Raw genomic sequence first — 20812 nt, 5'->3', positions numbered from 1 at the left:
AAATGTAACCTTCCAAAACACACCACAGAAAATGTCTGTGTAGAAAATGTGTGAAAACTGAGATATGGTTGAGAACACAAGTTGGGTCTGCACTACTTTTGGAATAGGGGCATGCTCTTAGCCCAAATAATATAAAAACTAAAATGTGGGTGATAAGGGCCAAATGGCTGCCGTGTAAAAACCTTTACATTGTTAGAATCAACATGCTAGAAGGAACATTTATTCCTGGTGGCATATTTAAGTAGGGGCTAGAGGGGTCTCATCTCCAGCAGTCATGGTCTTAATGAGGGCCACTGGCAATTTTATTCTTTGTAAAATTATTTCCTGGTCCAACACAACCTTAATCCTAATACTGTTTATTCCTCCTGCAACACTAAACTCACTTGGTGTGGAAATGTTGTACGTGCTCATGATAGTTGTCTGGGCCCCACATATGCAAATGAAGTCCCATGTCTCATCATTAGAATAATAGGACTCTAGACCAAAAGCTGGATCCAAGGTGTAGTCGAGACATGGGGACTGCAGTGTAAAATCACTATACTGAAAAATATTACATTAAGGGAGCCCAAAATGAAAGTTACAAAATATTGCATGTTGAACCACCAGCATGATGGAGAGAAGGCACGCAACACAAAAGTAAACAAACCCTCACTTCAACCTAAAGAAGCATGAAGTTTAACAAAGTAGACTTGGAATTATGAGCACAGGACCCAACCTGAAAGTTACAGAATGATGAATGCAAGCTGCAAGAATTATAAAGAAAGGCAAGTAACACCCAAGTGAACAAGTCTTCCCTTCAACCTCAGAATTCACAGAATGCAGCAAACCAAACTCTGAATTACAGGGCCATTCACATTTCATTCAACCTGAAAAACAGAAACCATCCAGCCTAGGATTACAAACCTAAATTCTAACACCCCAATTGAGAGACAAGACAACATCTCCTGTTCCTGAGATTACAAGGATGTTGTGGAAAAAACAAAAATCAACCAATGGCTCAAGAACTTGATACTCTGCATGTGGAACTGGGAAGAGTCCAGAACCTTCTTCAATGGTCAAAGAAAGTAATACGATGAGTAAAAAGAAGGGCTACATTCAACACAATGTGTCACTTCTGAAATTGAATTACAAGGAAGCTCACATATAGACTAGTTCTGCTTCCATCCAGATTTATAGATGGGAGGATATCTGGTTTTGTCCTCTTCTCCTTTAGTGGAAAGTATTCAAATATTACTTAGGAGGAATAGACCTCTATTCATTACTCCACCAACTGGAAAATGTGAGTGGTAAGGACCCCCATGATCCACTACTGAAAAATGGAGGGAGAATTAGCACTGGGGAACCCTGAAGAATGATGCTTTGGAGACAGTGCAATGCATGAACCACATTCCCTATTTTGAAAAGCAAACCAACCCTGATTTATTGAATCCAGGGGTCAGCAGACATGGGCAAAATACCTTTATGCTTTACTCGTAATATTCCATGAGTGGTGCTCCACTACTGTATATTATGTATGTTACCAACAAATTGTGTACCACCAGGAAAGCACCAAAGCAGCCTTGTGGAAGATTCCATCTAAACAGAGCTCACTGCTACCAGGAATTTTATATATTAGTCTACTGGCAGTGTCTCTTCAGATTAAAAAAAAACAAGCCTGACCAAATAGCACCAACAATTGAAAGGAATTCAAATGATAATAATGAGAGAGTCTCTGAAAAAAAAAAGAACAATGCAGAATAAATGAGATCATTCACCTATATCACAAACTGGAATGTATAGAATAGCCATGGGGAGTAGCTTAAACCCATCTGAGGAGGAAACCAATATATCACGTAAAAAGTGAAATATATGAAGAGGTTAGGTGTGAGTCTACATATCAGCCTATACAAGTTCCTCCAGTGGGCAATGCAAGTAAGCTGCCAGGAACATTGATATATGTCAAACTTAATGAGATCAGACCCAAAGAAGACTCCACTCCTTCACTGAAAGCCTGGAGTAAGCTATAAGAACCAAATGATGAATTCAATCTGTCAAAGTAAAAGTGGATAAGTCATGTGACACAGTAGGATCCCAATGGACATATAAATGCTTCAGTGTGTGCCACATAACATCCAAATGTGTTCGCCAAAAACAGAATAAAATAAGTCTTAAGGGAAAAATGATATTATCAACAAGGCCCCAAATGTTCAAAATTTGTATGAAATAAAGCATGGAGAACTACTGTAATATCCTAATTAGGAACCTAAAGAGGCCCAAGAGAATGGGATAACCCAAAACTATTTCAGAAGTAAGTAAAAAATCAGGGACTCAAAACTTTTTTTCTCTTAGAAAACCAAAAAGTAGCTAATAAATCAGCTTCATACAGGGCAACAGAAGAAAATACTAAATCTTTGTCAAATAACCAATTAAGAAATTAAGACATCTGGCATGGTAGGATGAGAAGGATTAAACCAGAGTTTGAGAAATCACTGATAATAAGAAAACCATTTCCAGTAAAAAGCTTTTAAAGAAGAATACTGAATGGACTGTGCTAATAAGGACATCACCAAAGAAGTCAATCCCTGATGTCCTATGATGAACCACATGAAGTTGAAGAACATTGACTGCCAGATTTAAAAAAAAAAAAAGTGGGAACCAAGGCTAACTAGGCCAAAGTGGCATTGCAAGAGGAAATCAACAAGACAAAGAAAGAATCAGTGAGAGAATCCTGGATAACAGACAAATTGGAGGGAATATGTAAATATGAAAAATCCTAGTTGAGATCTATGCCCAAAGAGACCAGAATGATGAAAACTGAGCATTCCAATGTGTGACAAAAGCATCAAGAGATGAGAGAAGATTCAATGAAAAACTTGAGGATGAAGCACAGATTCATGGTAAGACAGCTCTGCTGGGACAAGACAACTAATTGGCCATTAAATTCACTATACCTGGAACATAAGAAGCAAGGAGCATGAACTGATGTTTGTGTGCCCAAAACAGAAGATCTGGAGTGACTTTCCCCTTTCTTGAAGTGTAGGAAGTGATTACAAAGTCACCTGAGTGAAGCATTACCCAACCAAAGTAGAAGACAAAAAATGAGTAAGATCATCCAAAAAAATTACTCACAATATCCATGATAATCCTCAGATAACAGTTGCAAAGATGATAAAGTGTGTTAATACTGTTGTAAGTGACAGACAAATTCTGGAAAATTTAGAATGATTAAGGTAATCCATGGCATCTTGCCTAGAACCCCCAAGTACAAAGAAGAGGATATAGCCTTTGAAAGTCCATATAAGGGTTCTCCAGGTAATATACACCCTAAGCATACTGATCTAATAAAAGAGGATGACAAGTATTCTTATATACACAACAATATTTTGCAATGGTGGAAGGACCATGTAATCAGACAAATGATTTTCCCCAATAAAGAAAAAAAGAAGTTTTGTAAGCTCAGAAGAAATACTTAATAACCCAAAGAAAAGGTACAGAAGGCATAATGTGTATCCAAGGCTTGTGACGTGACCAGCTGCTTGAGCAAAGGAAGGTGCTAGAAAGAAGAATTTAAACCCCCACAGATTCAGCTTTAGAGCCAACAGAAGAAACAAAATCAGACCACATGTTAGACTCCACCTGTCTTCGTATGAAGTGTTGTATGTCCTTCATGGAAATTGCCCCCCTAAAATACCTAATTCATGAGGCGTTAAAGGAGGAGCATCAAGTGACTCCATGTATGAGATGTGAACATGTGTATTCATATTTGTAAAAACATCTCAATTTTTTCTTTAGTAAAATAAAGAAAATAAACAATAAAGTAACGACCCAATAAAACATGTCTAAATAAAGATCAAAAGGTAAAGTAAAACGTGATAATAAAATTGAAGAGAAATTCACTGTAATCATGTAAGACCATTGTTGTAGTTCCTGCTGTCAAGAAAAAAGTGAATAAGAAGTAATAACAGGGAGCTTATATACAGATCTGGTATTGAGGACACACTGATGTAAGTAGAGAGAATCACAAGATGAAAATTGCTCTAAGCAATATAATGGAGTATAAAGGTTAGAACAAGCAAGATAACTTATATCAGTGCTTGAATGGGCAAATAAACTTTTTTCTGGATAAAGCTAAAGTGTGTTCCAGAACTAACAATTCAGAAATAAATTTTTTAAGGAGGAAAATGCTCCAGTAAATCATATAATGGCTTCTTTTCAGCATTAGAAAACTCTGCTTCACCTTTCACAAGTTAATATCTCATGCTCTCTCTACTATAAATAATAACAAATTTGATTTCTATATGGAACACTTCTTTTTGGTATCAAAAGAAAAAAAGGAAACTTAGAAAATTATAGAGGATTATTTTGTACATTTAACAAGAAGTTCACCTACTGCAAGGAATAAGGTATGCAACTTAAAGAAAAGTATGTTTGCTTCAAAAAAATAATTAAAAAGTAAACAATAAATATCCAAACTGATTATGGATGAAACATTTCTCCCACATTTACACATTTACAAGTTTCATGAGAGAAGTGCAATCCTGTCAAAAAATATGGTTCTACCACACATAAAGACATCAAGAATGTAATAGATCTCATTATGAGCATTCTAGCACAAACTTCCAAAAAATGGAGCAAAAATTGAGTTCTAGTAGTTTGTTTGTCAGCAAGCACACATTAAACATACATAAAAAGTTTACTTCTGAAAATGAGCAAATATGAAAATCTGGAATTTAAAAGAACTTGTGCTAAAATATGCCCATATTTCAGGTCAGAATAAGTTGAAAGAACACCATAAGTTACTTATAAGTTTAACAATAGAATTAAGAGTTAAGCCTAATTTAATAATTTGCAAGCATAATCCCTGTTACTACTCATTAAGATTTTAGTGTAAAAGTCACACATAAAGGCTATAACCTAATTTTGACTTTCAAGAATAAATATTAAACATAATATAGCCGTGCATCATAACTGTGTCTCTATATATATATATATATATATATATAATTATAGGACCTTCTCTTTAAAGATAAAATTACCATAAAGCTTTAATATTGTGAATCCTTCACATAATGAATATCAACTGAAATGTATTTTATCTATTAGAATGGAAGCCTATAACAGAAATGCTAATTTTGGGAAAGAACTTGATGCTATTTCTAGACCTAGTGACTGAAAGATGTCAAGATCAGATACCTCATTATATAGAGATGCATCTTCCAGTGCCTCTGAAGTTAAAATTTGAATTAAATTTGAGTGAATTAAATGGTATTTTATTCAACAAACCATTAAGATTGGTTCTCCATTAGAACAGCTCTATAAATATTAATGAGTACAATGATTTTTTTAATGGGTTTGATGAGATATTGCATGAAACACTGAAGGCAATAGATATAGTTAACAAGTGAAAATTAAAAATAAAAAGGAAAAATGAAGCTTATATAGGTTTATAATTTCAAGAAAATATCTGTTGTAAAAATAGATTGAGGGGGGCTTTCAAATTGTTCTGTTGTAAAGACAAAACATCAAAAAATTTTATTGTAAGCTAAATCTTCATTATTCAGTCACATTCTACTATATTATGAAAATTCTAACACTTGCTCTATCTTATTGTGTTTAAACTTTCCTTATAGCTGTTACAAAAGCTAATTTTAATTAGTAAGTAATCAAACCACTTGATGTGACATCATAAAAGGGTGGCAACTAGGGAGCATATAGAAAAGAGAAATGCTTGAAAATCAAGAAATCAGTAAGATAATACATTTTAAGAGACTAATAGTTTCATATATAAACCTCTTTCTTTTTTGTTTTAAATGGGCAGAAAAATTCTAAGAAAATATTATATGTTTCAAGCTGAGACTTCTAGAAACTGTACAAAAACAAAGATGAACTTTTTTTTTTCCTTTTTATTCATGAAGTATACTAAATAAATGTTACAAAATGACAAAATATTGATTCAAAAATATTTTTGGTTTAAAAATCGTTGAAGTAGAGTTCAAATTAAAATATAAAAAAATTAGAAGAAAGCCTGTATCATTACGACATTACTTTCTTCTTTATTTGAGAATTTTGTTTTGAAAAACTGTTCATTTCTTTCAAATTCTACATTTTAAATATTAACCTGTAATTACACTTTTGGTTGTTGAAGGTTAACAAAAACTTTTAGTCATCTTTACATAAAAAGTAAATTATAGTAGATGAGCATAAATATTCAACTTGAATTTATTAATAATAATCAGTATTTCTATACTATAAATATATACTATCTAAGTTAGATACAATGAAGACCACAGATATTCAACATAAGTGAACACTTGCACACTAATTAAACACAGCAGTTTTAAATGAAACTTTAGTTTGCATCTCAATCAGTTGGCTTTTAAATGCAACTGAGCTAGACAAACTGCAGAGAAAAGCTTTAAAGATGTGTGAGCAGACAGCATTTTGGTGTGATTCCTTTAAATGAGTTTACGAAAACCTTGTCCGAGTCTGTGACAAAAGAAAGTTATAATGCTCATCAGGCAATATACTATACAATTACATGAAAAGAAGAGTACTTGATAAACAACTAGTCATTTTATCCACTCTATGCCCAGGCAGTATTAAAATTACAAATTAAATAACAGTCAAATAATTATTATGTGTTTCCCTCTTTCAGTTTGTATCATCCTTCCTAGTTTCTTGTGTTTCAATTTCTTTATAGGTTTAGAATTTATAATCACTCACTCAGGTATTGCTCAGCCTTCACTATTCTATTATGTTTGAGGAAGCTATTATCTGTAGCATTCCCTATAGAGCAATGCTCTAAGATCCATACAGATACAGAAATAACTTCTTAACCTATACATACCGTAAATTCCGGCGTATAAGTCGACGTGGCGTATAAGTCAAGGTCTATAAGTTTGGCCTAAAAATCATGATTTTGACATGTACCTGCCGTATAAGTCGACCCCCTTCTCTGGCTCAAATCGCTTGGTCGGAATATTTCAGTCGGCATCAGCGGCGAGGTGTAGCTAAGGAAGTGATATTCAATAATCAACTGCGTCATCAGCAGACTTTGACAGACGGCGCCATTTTCAAGAATTCTTATTATCCGCTGTGACTAGCTACGCCCTCGCCTCTGGTCGGCATAAAAATGACAGATTTGCACTTTACAATAGAGAGCAAAAGTTCTGTCACTACGTGTTCTGAGAATTCATTTTTGCTGACTCATTCGTGCGCTTCGCCGTGCTTTCACTCACGTGATGTTTCGTTTGCCAAAGTAAAGTGAGAAATCTGCGTTGATTGGCCAACATGACGTGCTTGCTCGACAAATTAGGCTTTCACTAAATGAAGAAGTGTCACGTTTTATGCACCTTACGGTATTCCTGTCTAGACAAATTTATTGATTTTCTTTTATCTGGTGTGTCTATGAAATTAGCTGACCAATCGGCTCTGAATGAATTTTTAACTGTCTATCCAGTTTCAATTTCCAGTTTCAAAATGTCAGTTACAAATTTCAGTGACAAATTTTTAAATAATTATAAATCGTTAAACAAGCAAGATGTCCAGTCAACCACGAAGAAGGATGAAATATGATGCAGAATTCAAGATAAAAGTCGTTCAAGCAGCCAAAGACAGTAGCAACAGCGCAGCAGCTCGGCACTATTGCATATGTGAAAAATTGGTCAGAGATTGGAGGAAGGCAGAAAACACTATCAAAGAATTGCCCTTAACAAAATGTGCGAATCGTGGTCAAAATCAAGAAAAATGGCCAAGATTAGAGAAGGAAATAGCGACATGGGTGTTATCTGAACGTCAATGTGGCAGAATCGTAACAAGAGCCCTTATCCGACTGAAAGCTTTACAATGGGCAGCTAAGAATAAAGAAGACAGCATGGATTTTAAGGCAACAGTCAGTTGGCATTCTCGTTTTATGCATCGTCATGATCTGGTCATTCGTCAAAAGACAAAAATTGCTCAACAGCTACCGAAAGATTTGGACTACAAGATCACGCATTCCAGACCTTCGTCATCAATCAAAGAAAACGAAATGAATAATGATATGGCTCACATTGGAAATATGGACTAAACGCCCATGTTTTTTGATGTCGCCGGCAACACTACAATTAACAAAAAAGGAGAAAAGACAGTTCTGGTGCAGACCACAGGGCACGAAAAACAACACTTCACCGTCGTATTGGCCTGCCTCGCCGATGGAACGAAACTGCCGCCTATGATAATATTTAAAAGAAAAACAATGCCAAAAGAAATTTCCGCCAGGAGTCGTGGTTCATGTACAAGAAAAAGGATGGATGGACGATAGTGGATGTGTCAAATGGATTAACGAAGTGTGGGCCCGTCGGCCAGGCGCCATGCTTAAACCCAAATCGTTGTTAGTGTGGGACATGTTCAAGTCACATTTAACGGATACTACGAAAAAAGCATTAAAATAAAAAAAAACAGATATGGCGGTGATTCCAGGTGGATTAACATCTGTACTGCAACCTCTGGATGTTAAATGAATCGTTAAATAAACCATTTAAGGATTCTATGCGCACCAAGTGGAATGAGTGGATGGCATCGGGTCAAAAAAACTTACACTGCCGCCGGAAACATGCATGCTGCATCTTTGCCTACAGTGTGTCAGTGGGTAAAAGATTCCTGGGACTCTATTGATCTAAAAATCATTGTCAACTCATTCAAAAAATGCTCAATTACCAATGCGATGGACGGTAACGGAGGATGATATGTTATGGGAAGAGGATGACGATATCCCCTCATCATCAGTGGAGCATGACATTATTCCAGAAGAGGATCCTTACGATGACCATTTGAATGGTGAGGAATGGGACTTTGTGTTTGATCGATCTCATGTTGAGTAGGATTACTAGTATTTTACTATTTTATAAATAAATACCTATATGTCATATCATATAATTTTGATTTGCGATGGTTTTCTCGAATCTGAATTTACTAGAATTCATGTCATGAAAAACGTCACCGCCGTATAAGTCGAGGATGGATTTTTAAACTTGAAATTTGGTGTTAAATTTTCGACTTATACGCCTGAATTTACGGTAAATGTAATACACATTATGTAAATTTTACACAGTATTTAAACCTCTTGTAATATGGATGCATTTAATACAGTTTAGCTTCAGGTACTTGTTTGAATGACATCTTCAGTTTCATACTGAGTCCTCCTTCAGTTTGAAATTCTGTCTCCTCCCAAAAAAAAGTGCATAAAAACTAAACAAAGAGTCCTAATTCAATTAAATATTTGGTATAACCAATTCTATTTAATGCTGAGTGAGACTACACTTGTTGACAGAAATATACTTGAACATTATAACAAATTTAATTGTACAAGTATGAAATGTTTATTGATTTTACATGCATTAAAGTTGTTTTTTTCCCAATGAAAATCTAACATAATTTGTCATTTAGATTTATTTATAGACTGGAAATCTTCACTAGAAATACTTGTTCTTTGAGCCTAACATAGAGTGTTTAGTACAAAATTGTAAACGTATACCAGATCTGATACTTTAAAGATATTTTTTATCACTAGAGTTTTTCTTCTTTAAAATACATTATCAAAATGACAGCCAAAAACTAAAAATAATGGCAACACTATAGAAAAATTAAATATCATTTTTGACATCAACTGTACAATTAATAAAGTTAAAACAGAAAAACATGTAACACCCTTTGTACCAAGAGTTACACACATTACCAGTAAAACCAAAAACAAATGTACAGAAGAGACAAATCTGTTACTTTAAAGTATATGAATATTCTTTGTTTCTGTGGTAATTTATATCAGTACCACAAGTACAAAGTTTTATTACTTTCCTTAACAGTCACCATGTACCTTTAAAACCTGGTACAGCAATGACATATAAAATAAACCACTTCTTGTCCTTTGAGTTTTTGTATACAACAGTTATAGGTATTACACACTGTGGTTCATAAAATGTACAAGTCAATTAAAAATGGACAAAGTTAAGAAGAACTAGTAGAAAAAACAGCTCAAACTCCACTGAAAACAATAATATTTAATACTACATTTTATGTAAAAAACTTTTATTTTCTAATATATAACATTTCTGATGATAAAAATGTTCACTGGTATGGTATGGTAAAGCACACTTATATTTTACATTTAGAACAATTGATGTCACTCATTTTAATTAATTAAATTTTCATAATATCTTAAATATGCAATGGACTTACCCTAAGTGTGAAGTCCTCTGAGCATGTAATAAAATAATGACCATTTTTAGTAAAAACACAGTAATTTACAGCATTCCTATGCTGGTGAAGACTACAAATAACATTTGTTGACCTACACAGAACCTGAAAGAAAATATTTACAAATGCACATTTTTTAACATAAGAAACATCTCATTTGCTTCCATATTCACTGCATTTCATATCATTTCAAGTCCTATACTTAATAACTTGTTACTCAATTCTGTTTATTTGCTCCATGATTTTATTGTCAATGTCATATTGTTACTGGTCAAATGTTTATTTTATCCAAAATTTTCCTATTGCAGAAAACTTTTAATACAAGTTTCATAATTAAATTGTATATACAAACAGTAACACTCAAACCATATATGTTTAAGTAACGCCACTGAGCGTTATTCTTCAGTTCAGTTTTCTTCCATATGTGCATTACTTTATTTCAGCAGGCTAATCTTGTAAAAAATGTACAAGATGTCCAAGAAATAACTTCCCTCTTTTGAACTTTAATAAAATAATTACTACTACACTTAAATAACAAAAACTTTGCATACATTCCAATCTGACAAAGGGTTTTATCGTAATATTAAAATCAATGAACCATATTCTTCAAAAAAAGAAATGCAAAAGGGATATTTTTGTTATTTTAAAGAGAAATATATGTAATAATGTTACAAGCTCAGAGTATGTGATGTTACACGTGTTAAGGCACTGATTGTCAGACCAAAATGACAACAAAAGTTGTGCACTTTGAAAACTGAGGAAAACAACGTATATTTCGCCACAACGCATTCGTGTCCAATAAATTTGTTTGAGACATCTGCATGTTCTGCAAGTGCAACATGTGCAAAATCCCTGTAAAAGTGACGGGTTCTCGGTTTCCACAGCTCAGTGTTAAGCCACCGACACGCAATACAGTTACGCCAAGACTGACTGAAGCACAACGCAACAACGCCATTGGTCGCTTGGAAGCAGACGAATCTCGATCAGATGTTTCCAGAGCTGTGAATGTCTACCCAAGCACAATCACAAGGCTATGGAATCGTCCCCAACAACATGGATCAACTCATGACCGTCCATGATCTGGCAGACCTCGTGTGACCACGCCCGCACAAGATCGCTACATCCGGTTACCTCACCTTCGGGATAGGACCACCACTGCGACGGCTACTGCCTCAACCATACTAGGGCTGCGTAGGATTTCCGATCAGACCGTACGCAACCGTCTACGAGATTCTTAGGCCCCATGTGCAACCCATCATAGTGAACGTCAACGACGTTTTTCAACATGACAACGCCCGTCCTCACACAGCCCGACTCACCACTGTCTTCTTGAGACACTGGAACATTAACGTTCTTCCCTGGCCCTCCAGATCACCAGATTTAAACCCCATCGAACATCTTTGGGATGAGTTGGACCGACGTCTGCGACGGCGACAACCTCAACCGCAGACTCTACCTCAGCTTGCAGCAGCTTTGCAGGCTGAGTGGAGAGCCATTCCACAGGATATGATTCGTCATCTCATCGCTTCCATGGGCAGGAGATGCCAAGCAGTTATTGATGCTCATGGGGGGCACACTCGTTATTGACGTTGAGTGACGTTAAACTTCAACTAGTGAGCGTGGACTTCGCCTTTGCAGACTTTGGATGTTCAGCAGTGAATGTGCAAAGTTTCACACATGTCCTACAGCAATACCCGGAATAAACTTATTAACAATATGTCTCAAATTTTGCCTTTTGTGTTTCTTTTTTTGAAGAGTATATATATATTTCATTAATTAATTACATATACACAGGTACAAAGTATGCAAACTACAAGAAATATCACAGCTAAGACAGATTTTTGTTGGAAAAACAAAACAAATCAAAGAGTGTTGTGACCCTTTTCTCCAAGTGATTGAGAGCATATAAGAAAGACTTTTAATATTGAAATATTGAACAAGTAGTAGATATTAAAGAAAGTGATGAGACAAGTGACACATGCCAAAATTTCAAGAAAACAGTATTTGGCCTGTGTTTCATTGGTGTTGGCAAGGACATTTCTGTTCATTTGAATTGAAATGTAGGTTTAGATTATATACAAAAAAATAAGATTCATAAACATGATTACTAAATATAAATGTAAACTTGATACCCAATGTTTTACTTAATTATGCGAAACAATTCTGGTCTTGCAAATTAAAATTTTTTTGAAGCACACAGTTTCTCTAAGTATGTCCTTAACACTTTTCAGTACAAGACCAGTTATAATGCATACAAATGTAAACTGTGTATGTAGCCTTTGTGTGAATTGCAGTCATTCTCCTCTATGTGAACTTGTAGTTGAAGGTAGTCATAAAGGAAGCAAGATGTAGATATTAATGAATTTTCATAGTCAGAAGAATTAGGTCAGCACTCAAGCAGTGTTCAATCTAAATCAATCACGCATATTAGTGTAGGTACCTGCTTCGCTGTGAACCATCATCACTTCTATGACAGTCTCAGAGAGCAAAACTGAGGCTTAGGTCAATCTTGAGAACCAAGAATTCTGGTTCTGACAGAGTTGTCTGCAGATAGTAAGGTCTGTGCTCTACTGGGAAGTTACAAATAAGTACACTTTAGTCTATACACACAGTACTTTACCATAGGTTTATTTTTGGCATTTTTGCACTAAAAAAGTTGTCAGGACATTAAGACTTTAATCCACATTCTTGACTAATCAGAATTCTTTTAACTGTCAATTTTCTTATTTAAGATCAAATTTTTATGGCCATTTTCATCTTTTAAGTTGGCAGCTTTATTCTGTATCACAAAAACTTATCAATACTATTGCTGATTAATAAATGGAGCTATTGGTAGGTCATTCCTTTTTTGTAACACTTCAGAGTTCTTAGTACTGCCTATTATATCTGAGGGTGGTCTTGCATTTATGTCACTGGAGTCTATGGATGAAAATACACTGCTGAATGATGTGCCCAACATGTAATCTCTGGAGTCATAGAATGGGGGCTAGCCCTCCATACTCTGGAACATCAGGAACACCATCCACCACCTCACCTTTAGGTTTCTTGACCAAGAGCAAAGGAATGTGAGCTCATAGTGTTCAGTTTGTCAACCATCCAGTCAGTTCACTCTCAGCTGGATCTGGATCATGTTGGAGTAGAGAAGAAAATTATGGCCAAATCTTCAAAATCCAAGCAGTCCATACTGAAGGTAATGTTTCTTTAAAGCCAAGTATGAAGTAAAGTAGATGAGTGCACAAGATGATCTGACAGAAGAAAGTGTGAAGACTAAATACAAAGAAAAATCTAGCTGAACTCTGATGCCATTCAAGTCACAAATCACCCATTAGTAAGGACAGAAAACAAAGTTTCCAAATGCTAACAAACCTCTACATAGTTGACCCAAGTAAGCAGTCCATGTTAAAGTCTAAGGACAAAGTAATGAAACACTGGGAGAGAAATTACAAATCCATAAGTAGAGTGTGTTTTGTGAAATGAAACAACAATCAGTAGATGTTCACCCCTCTTTAGCAGGGTCACCACAATGCTTGTCCCTGCAAGACCTTCCCAGAGCTTTTCTAAATCAAAAACCCTGCAAAAAGCAGGAGGGTTGCTTTTCATATCTAACTGCTTCATCCACCATGCAGAGACAATGGCCCAAGTGATAGCCACCACTGCAGAAACACAAGCTGAAGTATCCCCCAGTTGTGCCACAACTTTACACCAAGCACACCTAGGTGTCAATAACATAATCATTGATGGCAGTCCCTCCAAAGGTTCCAAAAGTAAGATGGGGATACTGCTGAGAACAGCAGTCCATGTGGATGGAAGCATTGTATAACTAAGAGACAGACCACTTGATGAAGAAACTCAAAGACAGTCAAAGCTCATCATCTCTCTGAGGATATGACATAAACTCTGAAGATTCTTGTGATAACTAGAGAGATTATTTGCCAATATTAGCCATGACACACTGGAAATTCATGGCTGCACTGGAAGAGTTGCTGTTGGAACTCTTTTAGATGAGAAGCTTGACGGAATCGAGTGGTAGATGATGATGATGAACTAATTATATTTCTTAAAAAAAGTTTATGTTATAGTAAAAAAATTCTGTTTTTCTTTTTATATGCTACCTTAATTACATGTACTTTTGTGAGATGTCTCCTCCTAAACAATATTAGTATGTTTTCATTCTTAGAGTTCATTTTTCTTTTGATTGATTGATTGATTTAGTGTTTTATGGCACAAAGCAGCGAGGCTATCTGCGCCAAATGTCCGGTAAAAAGGTAAAAACAAATTAAATGTAGTAAAATACAGAAAAGGAAATGAAGGTAAAACAAAACATCATTGAAAAACAGAAAAAGCATAAAACCAATGTTGACACCTAGTTTACAATGTTAAGAGAGAAAGCAGAGTAAAAGAAGTTGTAAAGTACTTTCTCGAGCAAAATGGTAATGATCATAACCTGCCAGGAAGACTAACAGGTAAGTTCAAGAACCACCATGTTATGTGTCATAGCAGCCATTATCAAAGTGTAAAATAATAGAAGTTTTAAAAAACATATAGCAAAATCGTAATAATGAGTAGCCAAATGTCCAGTAAAATGGTAAAAGTAAAGTAAATGCAGTAAAATTTGTAAAAGTAAATGAAGGTAAAAACAAAACAGCAATTAAAAACAGAAAATTGCATAAAACCGATGTTGACATCCAGTCTATAAAATAAAGTTGTAAAGAACTTCTTGTAGCAGAATGGTAATGATCATAACCTGCCAAGAAGACTAACAGGCAAGTACCAAAACCACCGTCAGTCACCTGAAGTTGGTCTTTCCAGTCCTGGTTCCGGGTTATGTGTCATTATGGCCAGTACCAAAGGGTAAAGTAATAAAAGTTTAAAAGACATGCAGCAAAATTGGAATAACAACTCACCAGGATGACTAACGGGTAGTTCAAACGGATAGTTCAAACAGCAGTGTTAGTCACCTGAAGTTGGCCTTTCCAGTCCTGGTGTCTAGTTATTTAATGTTTTGGCCATTTTCCAATTTCAAATTGAACTAGAGAGATTGAAACTTTGAAAAGGGAAAAACAATTAATAAGGTGTAATGAATAAATATCCAACACTTAAATGAGATTAAAGAGATTAATGGATATTAAAAAACTAAAAACTTTATCAAGGTGGACAGTTTCACCATCACCAATAACACTGTCCAATGTTACAAATAAATCCTGGGATAAAACATGTTTAAATTAGTGCCGTCGTTGAGAGTCGTAACAATGACAAGAAAGTAAAATGTGGCTTACAGTGATTTGAGTGCTACACAAACTACACACTGGAGCAACAGTTCCAGATAAAAGAAAACAATGAGTTAAAAAACTGTGACCAATGCGTAGTCTAGTTAGAACAACTTCCTCCTTCCGAACATTACGGAAGCTAGATGGCCATACCCCAATATAGGGTTTTATTTTAAAAAGCTTGATGTTACGTTTCTCACTCCAAGTGGACTGCCACCTGGCACGGAGCCGAGCCTTGAATACAGGACCATAGTCCATGAACGGAATAGGCACAGTGGTGATAGTGCCGAAGCAGATAGATTTAGCTGCCATGTCTGCAAGCTCGTTCTCGCAAATACCAACATGGCCTGGTATCCAGAAAAACTGGATATAAGTAGCAGTTAATAAAAAATGGGCCAGTCGGTTTTGAATATCAGTGAGAACAGGGTGTGAGCCAATGTGTAGTGATTCCAGTGCCAGTAGAGAATTGGAAAAGAATAATTGTTTGAAAGATGTTCATTAAATAAAAGACGGTACTTCCAATCTGGAGTATCTGCCTTTTTCAGATAACTGAAAAAAAGGTCACATGTGGGGGCTGTAATAAGCCATGGTGGGATGGGCTGACCTGTGGATTCTGCAATGTTATCCAAGGACAGACCCAATTCATCCAATTGCACCTGGATTTGAAGGCCAAAAGGAGCAATAGCAGATCGTCTGTTCTGAAAAGATACGGCCCACTGAGGAAGGAAAACACATCCCCAGGTGGGATGCTGTGGTAAGGAATGAAGTTTCAAAGAATATAGTAAAGATAGTTGCAAACGAGAAAGGTGCAGATAAGGTTCATGAGATTTAACGTATAAGCTTTGAACTGGAGAGGTGCAGAAAGCCCCAGTACAGAGTCGAACTCCTTGGTGATGAATGGGATCCAGCATCTTTAAGGCCAAGGATCTGGCAGAGCTATAGACCATTGATCCATAATCGAGTTTTGATTGAATAAGGGCACGATATACCTTTAACATAGAACATCAATCTGCTCTCCAACTGACAGTAGAGAGGACACAGAGGATGTTCAGTGCTCTCGTGCATTTGACCTGAAGTTGCTTTAAGTGTGGTATAAAGGTCAGCTTATGGTCAAAGATAAGCCCCAAGAACTTGGTCTCAGGGACCACTGGCAGCAAAACTTCACTGATATGAAGTTCAGGATCAGGGTGAATACCCCACTGGTGGCAAAAGTGCATGCAAACAGTTTTAGAGAGAGAAAAATTAAAGCCGTTCACCATAATCCACTTCAGTACACGATTGAGGGCAGTTTGTAATTGCCGCTCAATATATCTCATGTTCGACGACTGACATGAGATGTGAAAGTCGTCGACATACAGCCCATTCGCAACAGTGAGAGGGAGTTGTTCAGTGATGGCATTTATCTTTATACTGAAAGGTGTGACACTCAAAACACAGCCCTGAGGGACTCCAAGTTCCTGTACAAAAGAACAGGAAAGTGTCAAACCCACACGAACTTGGAATCTCCTGTCCATTAAAAAATTTTTAATAAACATGGGTAAATGGCCACATAACCCATATGTGTGGAGGTCTTGCAAAATGCCATACCTCCATGTTGTGTCATAAGCCTTCTCAATGTCAAAGAATATTGATACAAGATGTTGGCATTTGAGAAAGGCTTCTCTGATTGATGTTTTAAGTCAAATTAGGTGGTATGTGGTGGAGTGCTGTCGTCGGAATCCACACTGGGTGGGCGAGAGGAGGTTGTTTGATTCGAGGAACCAAACAAGACGAGCATTAACCATCCTTTCTAAGGTCTTACAGAGACAGCTCGTCAAAGCAATTGGACAGTAGTTTGAAGGAATCTTGGGATCTTTCCTTGGCTTAGAGAAAGGTAAAATAATAGCCTGGTGTCAGGCATCAGTAAAAACATTCTCCCGCTAGATCCGGTTAAAGAAAATTAGAAGGACATCAAGAGAAGCAGGAGATAGATGGTGCAGCATGTCATAGTGTACATCATCAGGTCCAACAGATGTACTGCCAGACCGATGAAGGGCCATTTTCAGTTCCACCAGTGTAAAGAGACAATTATAGTCTAAGAGACAGTCAGTTCGAAAGGAAAGAGGTGAACGCTCTGCCCGAGTCCTGATGGCCAAGAAGGTGGAGGAACAAGCAGAAATGCTAGATACCCAGCAAAAGCTTTCACCTAAAGTATCAGCGATGCTCCAGACATCAGCCACCTCCTGACCATCAGAGAGTAAGATCGAGAGGGGACAGAATTGTAATGCCCACTGACCCTTCGTATCCTGTCCCATATGGCCTTGGAACTGGTGGTAGAAGATGTGCTAGTTGTGAACTTAATCCAAGATTCCTTCTGGCTTTGACGTCTTACCCACCTAGCATGTGGTCGGGCCCGTTGGAAAGCGATGTGTTTCGAAAGTGTGGGATATCTACGAAAAGTATCCCAGGCCCATTTTTGAGCCTTCCGTGCTAAGCGGCAAGCAGGATTCCACCACGGATGAGGATATCATGGAAAACGTGTCGAAGTTTTAGGAATACACTGAGCAGCTGCTTGTATAATACAGTCAGTCACTGCTGCCACACAGTCATCTACTGATGGCTTACAGATGATGGCAGGATCAAGTTCTGCGAGAGCAGTGAAAGTGGACCAGTCTGCCTGATCCAGCTTCCACCGGGGCACACGGGTAGGATAGCATCGACCACGGCCAGCCTCTCTCAAAAGTATAGGAAAATGATCACTGCCTAGTGGATTATTATCAACCCTCCATGAAAAATGGGAAAATAATGAAGGGGAACAAACTGAGAGATCAATAGCAGTAGAGGACTGACTAGGTGCATGAAAATAAGTGGAAGAACCAGTATTGAAAAGAGAAAGGTTGTGGTCAGACATCAATAACAGCACTTCCTCAGAGGGGATGATGTCCATTAAAGTCCCCCAGGAGTAGAAAGGAAGACGGCAACTGTTCAACGAAAGCATCAAGATCTGGTTGATCATATGTCTCTCCATGGGACAGGTAGAGAGAACAAACAGTGATGGTATGACCCAAGGAAACACGGATGGTTATGGCCTCCAAGGGTGTGTTGAGAGACAAAGACAGGGTGGGCACATGCTGATCAACCAATAGTGCCACCCCTCCATGTACTCGTCCATCACACAGCCTGTCATTTCTGTACAGAGAAAACTGCTGAATGGTGACTGTATAAGCAGGTTTTAGAAATGTTTCTTGTACGGAAAGACATACAGGATGGTAGGAAGCAATCAGTGTTTTGATATCATCCAGATTAGAACGTAAAACTTAACAGTTACATTGTATCATAGTGGCAATTTTTAATGATGGGTAGGCAAAGTGGCTGGAGAACCCTTCTGTTTAAGACCACGTCTTTTTTCCTTACTGTCCTCAGTCGAAGGAGATCTATCAACCTCCATGGATCCTGCCCTGGGTCGATTGGACAGGTCTTTGTTACTGGAAGGGGATTCCAGTGACTGAGAACGCGAACAAATGATTGTTTTGCCTCTTGGGGTGGGAGAAAAAGATGTATCAGAAGAGATGCCTGTATTTGAAACTGAAGGATGTGGATCTTGAGGTTTGTTGGAATGTATGGGAGGAACAGAGATGGGTGTGGAAGTTGATTCATCAACTTTTTTAACCATGGAGGTAAAAAGGCTTTTCATTTGTTTTGAAAAAGATTCTCTTGGAGGCACAGAGAGATCTGTCTGCACTCCCACTGTAGTTGTGGAATGAAGTGCAGCAGCATATGTCCGAGATGGAGTGGCAGGCAGCAATTTCCGAGCCTCAGGATAACTAATGTTATAAGTATTTTTCAAATGCTGCACCTCTTTTTCCTCCAACCATTTTGGGCAAGAATGAAAGTAGGAAGGGTGAGAACCATTGCAGTTGATGCAATGTGGGTCCATGTCACATTCATAGGCATTGTGATCCTTGCCACCTCAACGAGTACGTCAGGGAACCATGACATGATGTCTTTGAGTGGCCGAGCCTCTGACATTGGAAACATCGGAGAGGGTTTGAAATGTATGGCCGTACCCTACAAATTAGATAACCTGCCTTGATGGTGGCAGGTGCACATGATGATGTAAATGTCAAAACGAGGGTATTTGTTGGTAGTGTAACTCCATCTTTACGAGTGGAGATGCACCTCACTGCAGAAACTCCTTGAGTGGAGAGACATGCAAGAATCTCTGACTTGGGGACGTTCTTCAAACCCCTCTCAACAATAACTCCTCGTGATGAATTCAAGAGGAGTTCACTGTGTTGGGTTGTGGATGTTTCAACTAATATGTCTCCAGATCGAAGCTTCTTTACTGACTTTGGAAAGCCAGCAAGACCCTCTAGTCCCTTCTGAATAAAAAAGGGAGACATTTGCCCTAAAGTTTTTCTGAAAGAGAATGTAATATAAGAAAATGAGGTACGTGTGTTACAGATGTTGAAGATTGCTGCTCAGAGTATTCAAGACGTGGTCATTTACCTATTGACTGTTTTTTCACTATTTTATTTAAATTTTTTGAAGGAGGATCTATAGGGAAAAATAAAAATTTCAGTTCCCACTGACCCCACCCACCATGGAGCCCTACGAGGGGACGCACTACAATGTCATGCAAGGACGACGCAGCAATGCCAGGGTTTCGTGAGCACTATACCCAAACACCAGCATCAGGCACAATGTCCATAACACCCGTTGAGAACTTCCAACTCTGGTACTTGGTTGACTCTAGCCCAAGTGGACCAGCTGAATGACCTAAGGGGGGCCACCCAAAGGCTGCCCGTCTACAGGAATTCAAGGCCACAGTGGTGTGTTAGGGTTGGACCCCTCAACCACCAGGATCCTCTGCTCCCCTTCACGGGTTGCCACGCATGGCAAACACGTGGGTGGATGTTTAGATTCCAGAGAAGGTAACCAGACAGAACAGAACCTTCCCTGGGAGATCCCCTCGTCACATACAGGAATCCACAGCAAGGAGGTTTTTCTTTTGTTTAAAGGGGATTTTCTTATATTTGTCTTTGTTATTGCATAAATGTAGTATATTATATTATTTACAGAAAGCATTAATGCTTTTTGTGAAATTATTTCTCCCTATGTACTTATAAATGTTGTTAAATAAGTGGTTTTACTTAAGCTAAGGCAAATTATTTCAATTTCCTAAGCAACACACTATTAAATTTAGATTTGTTTTGTAGTTTTAGAATTGCAAATGATTATGTGGTACAGCACTATGCCATGCTTTAGCTTTCCTCTTAGTTAATATGTAATTTTTTCAATTTATATATTTTCTGTCATATCAGTTTGGACAGGAAGTCACTCAAGAAAACCTA

General features: G+C 37.3%; 1 protein-coding gene across 4 annotated transcripts in view; it reads right to left on the bottom strand.

Moving 5' to 3' along the window:
* The window catches only part of LOC143237582 (apoptotic protease-activating factor 1-like), an 88676-nt gene that overhangs the window by 18528 nt on the left and 49336 nt on the right, over window positions 1-20812 (bottom strand). For 3 of the 4 annotated variants that reach the window (XM_076477008.1, XM_076477005.1, XM_076477006.1), the window contains exon 13: window positions 10195-10317. The exons of the other annotated variant lie outside the window; for it this stretch is intronic. In XM_076477008.1, the coding sequence (XP_076333123.1) occupies window positions 10195-10317 (123 nt within the window). The remainder of the gene's footprint in view (window positions 1-10194; window positions 10318-20812) is intronic. 4 annotated transcript variants of the gene reach the window in all.

This window comes from Tachypleus tridentatus, chromosome 13 (assembly GCF_004210375.1).
Source record: "Tachypleus tridentatus isolate NWPU-2018 chromosome 13, ASM421037v1, whole genome shotgun sequence".
NCBI lineage: Eukaryota > Metazoa > Arthropoda > Merostomata > Xiphosura > Limulidae > Tachypleus > Tachypleus tridentatus.
This window is presented reverse-complemented; position numbering and strand designations above follow the sequence as displayed.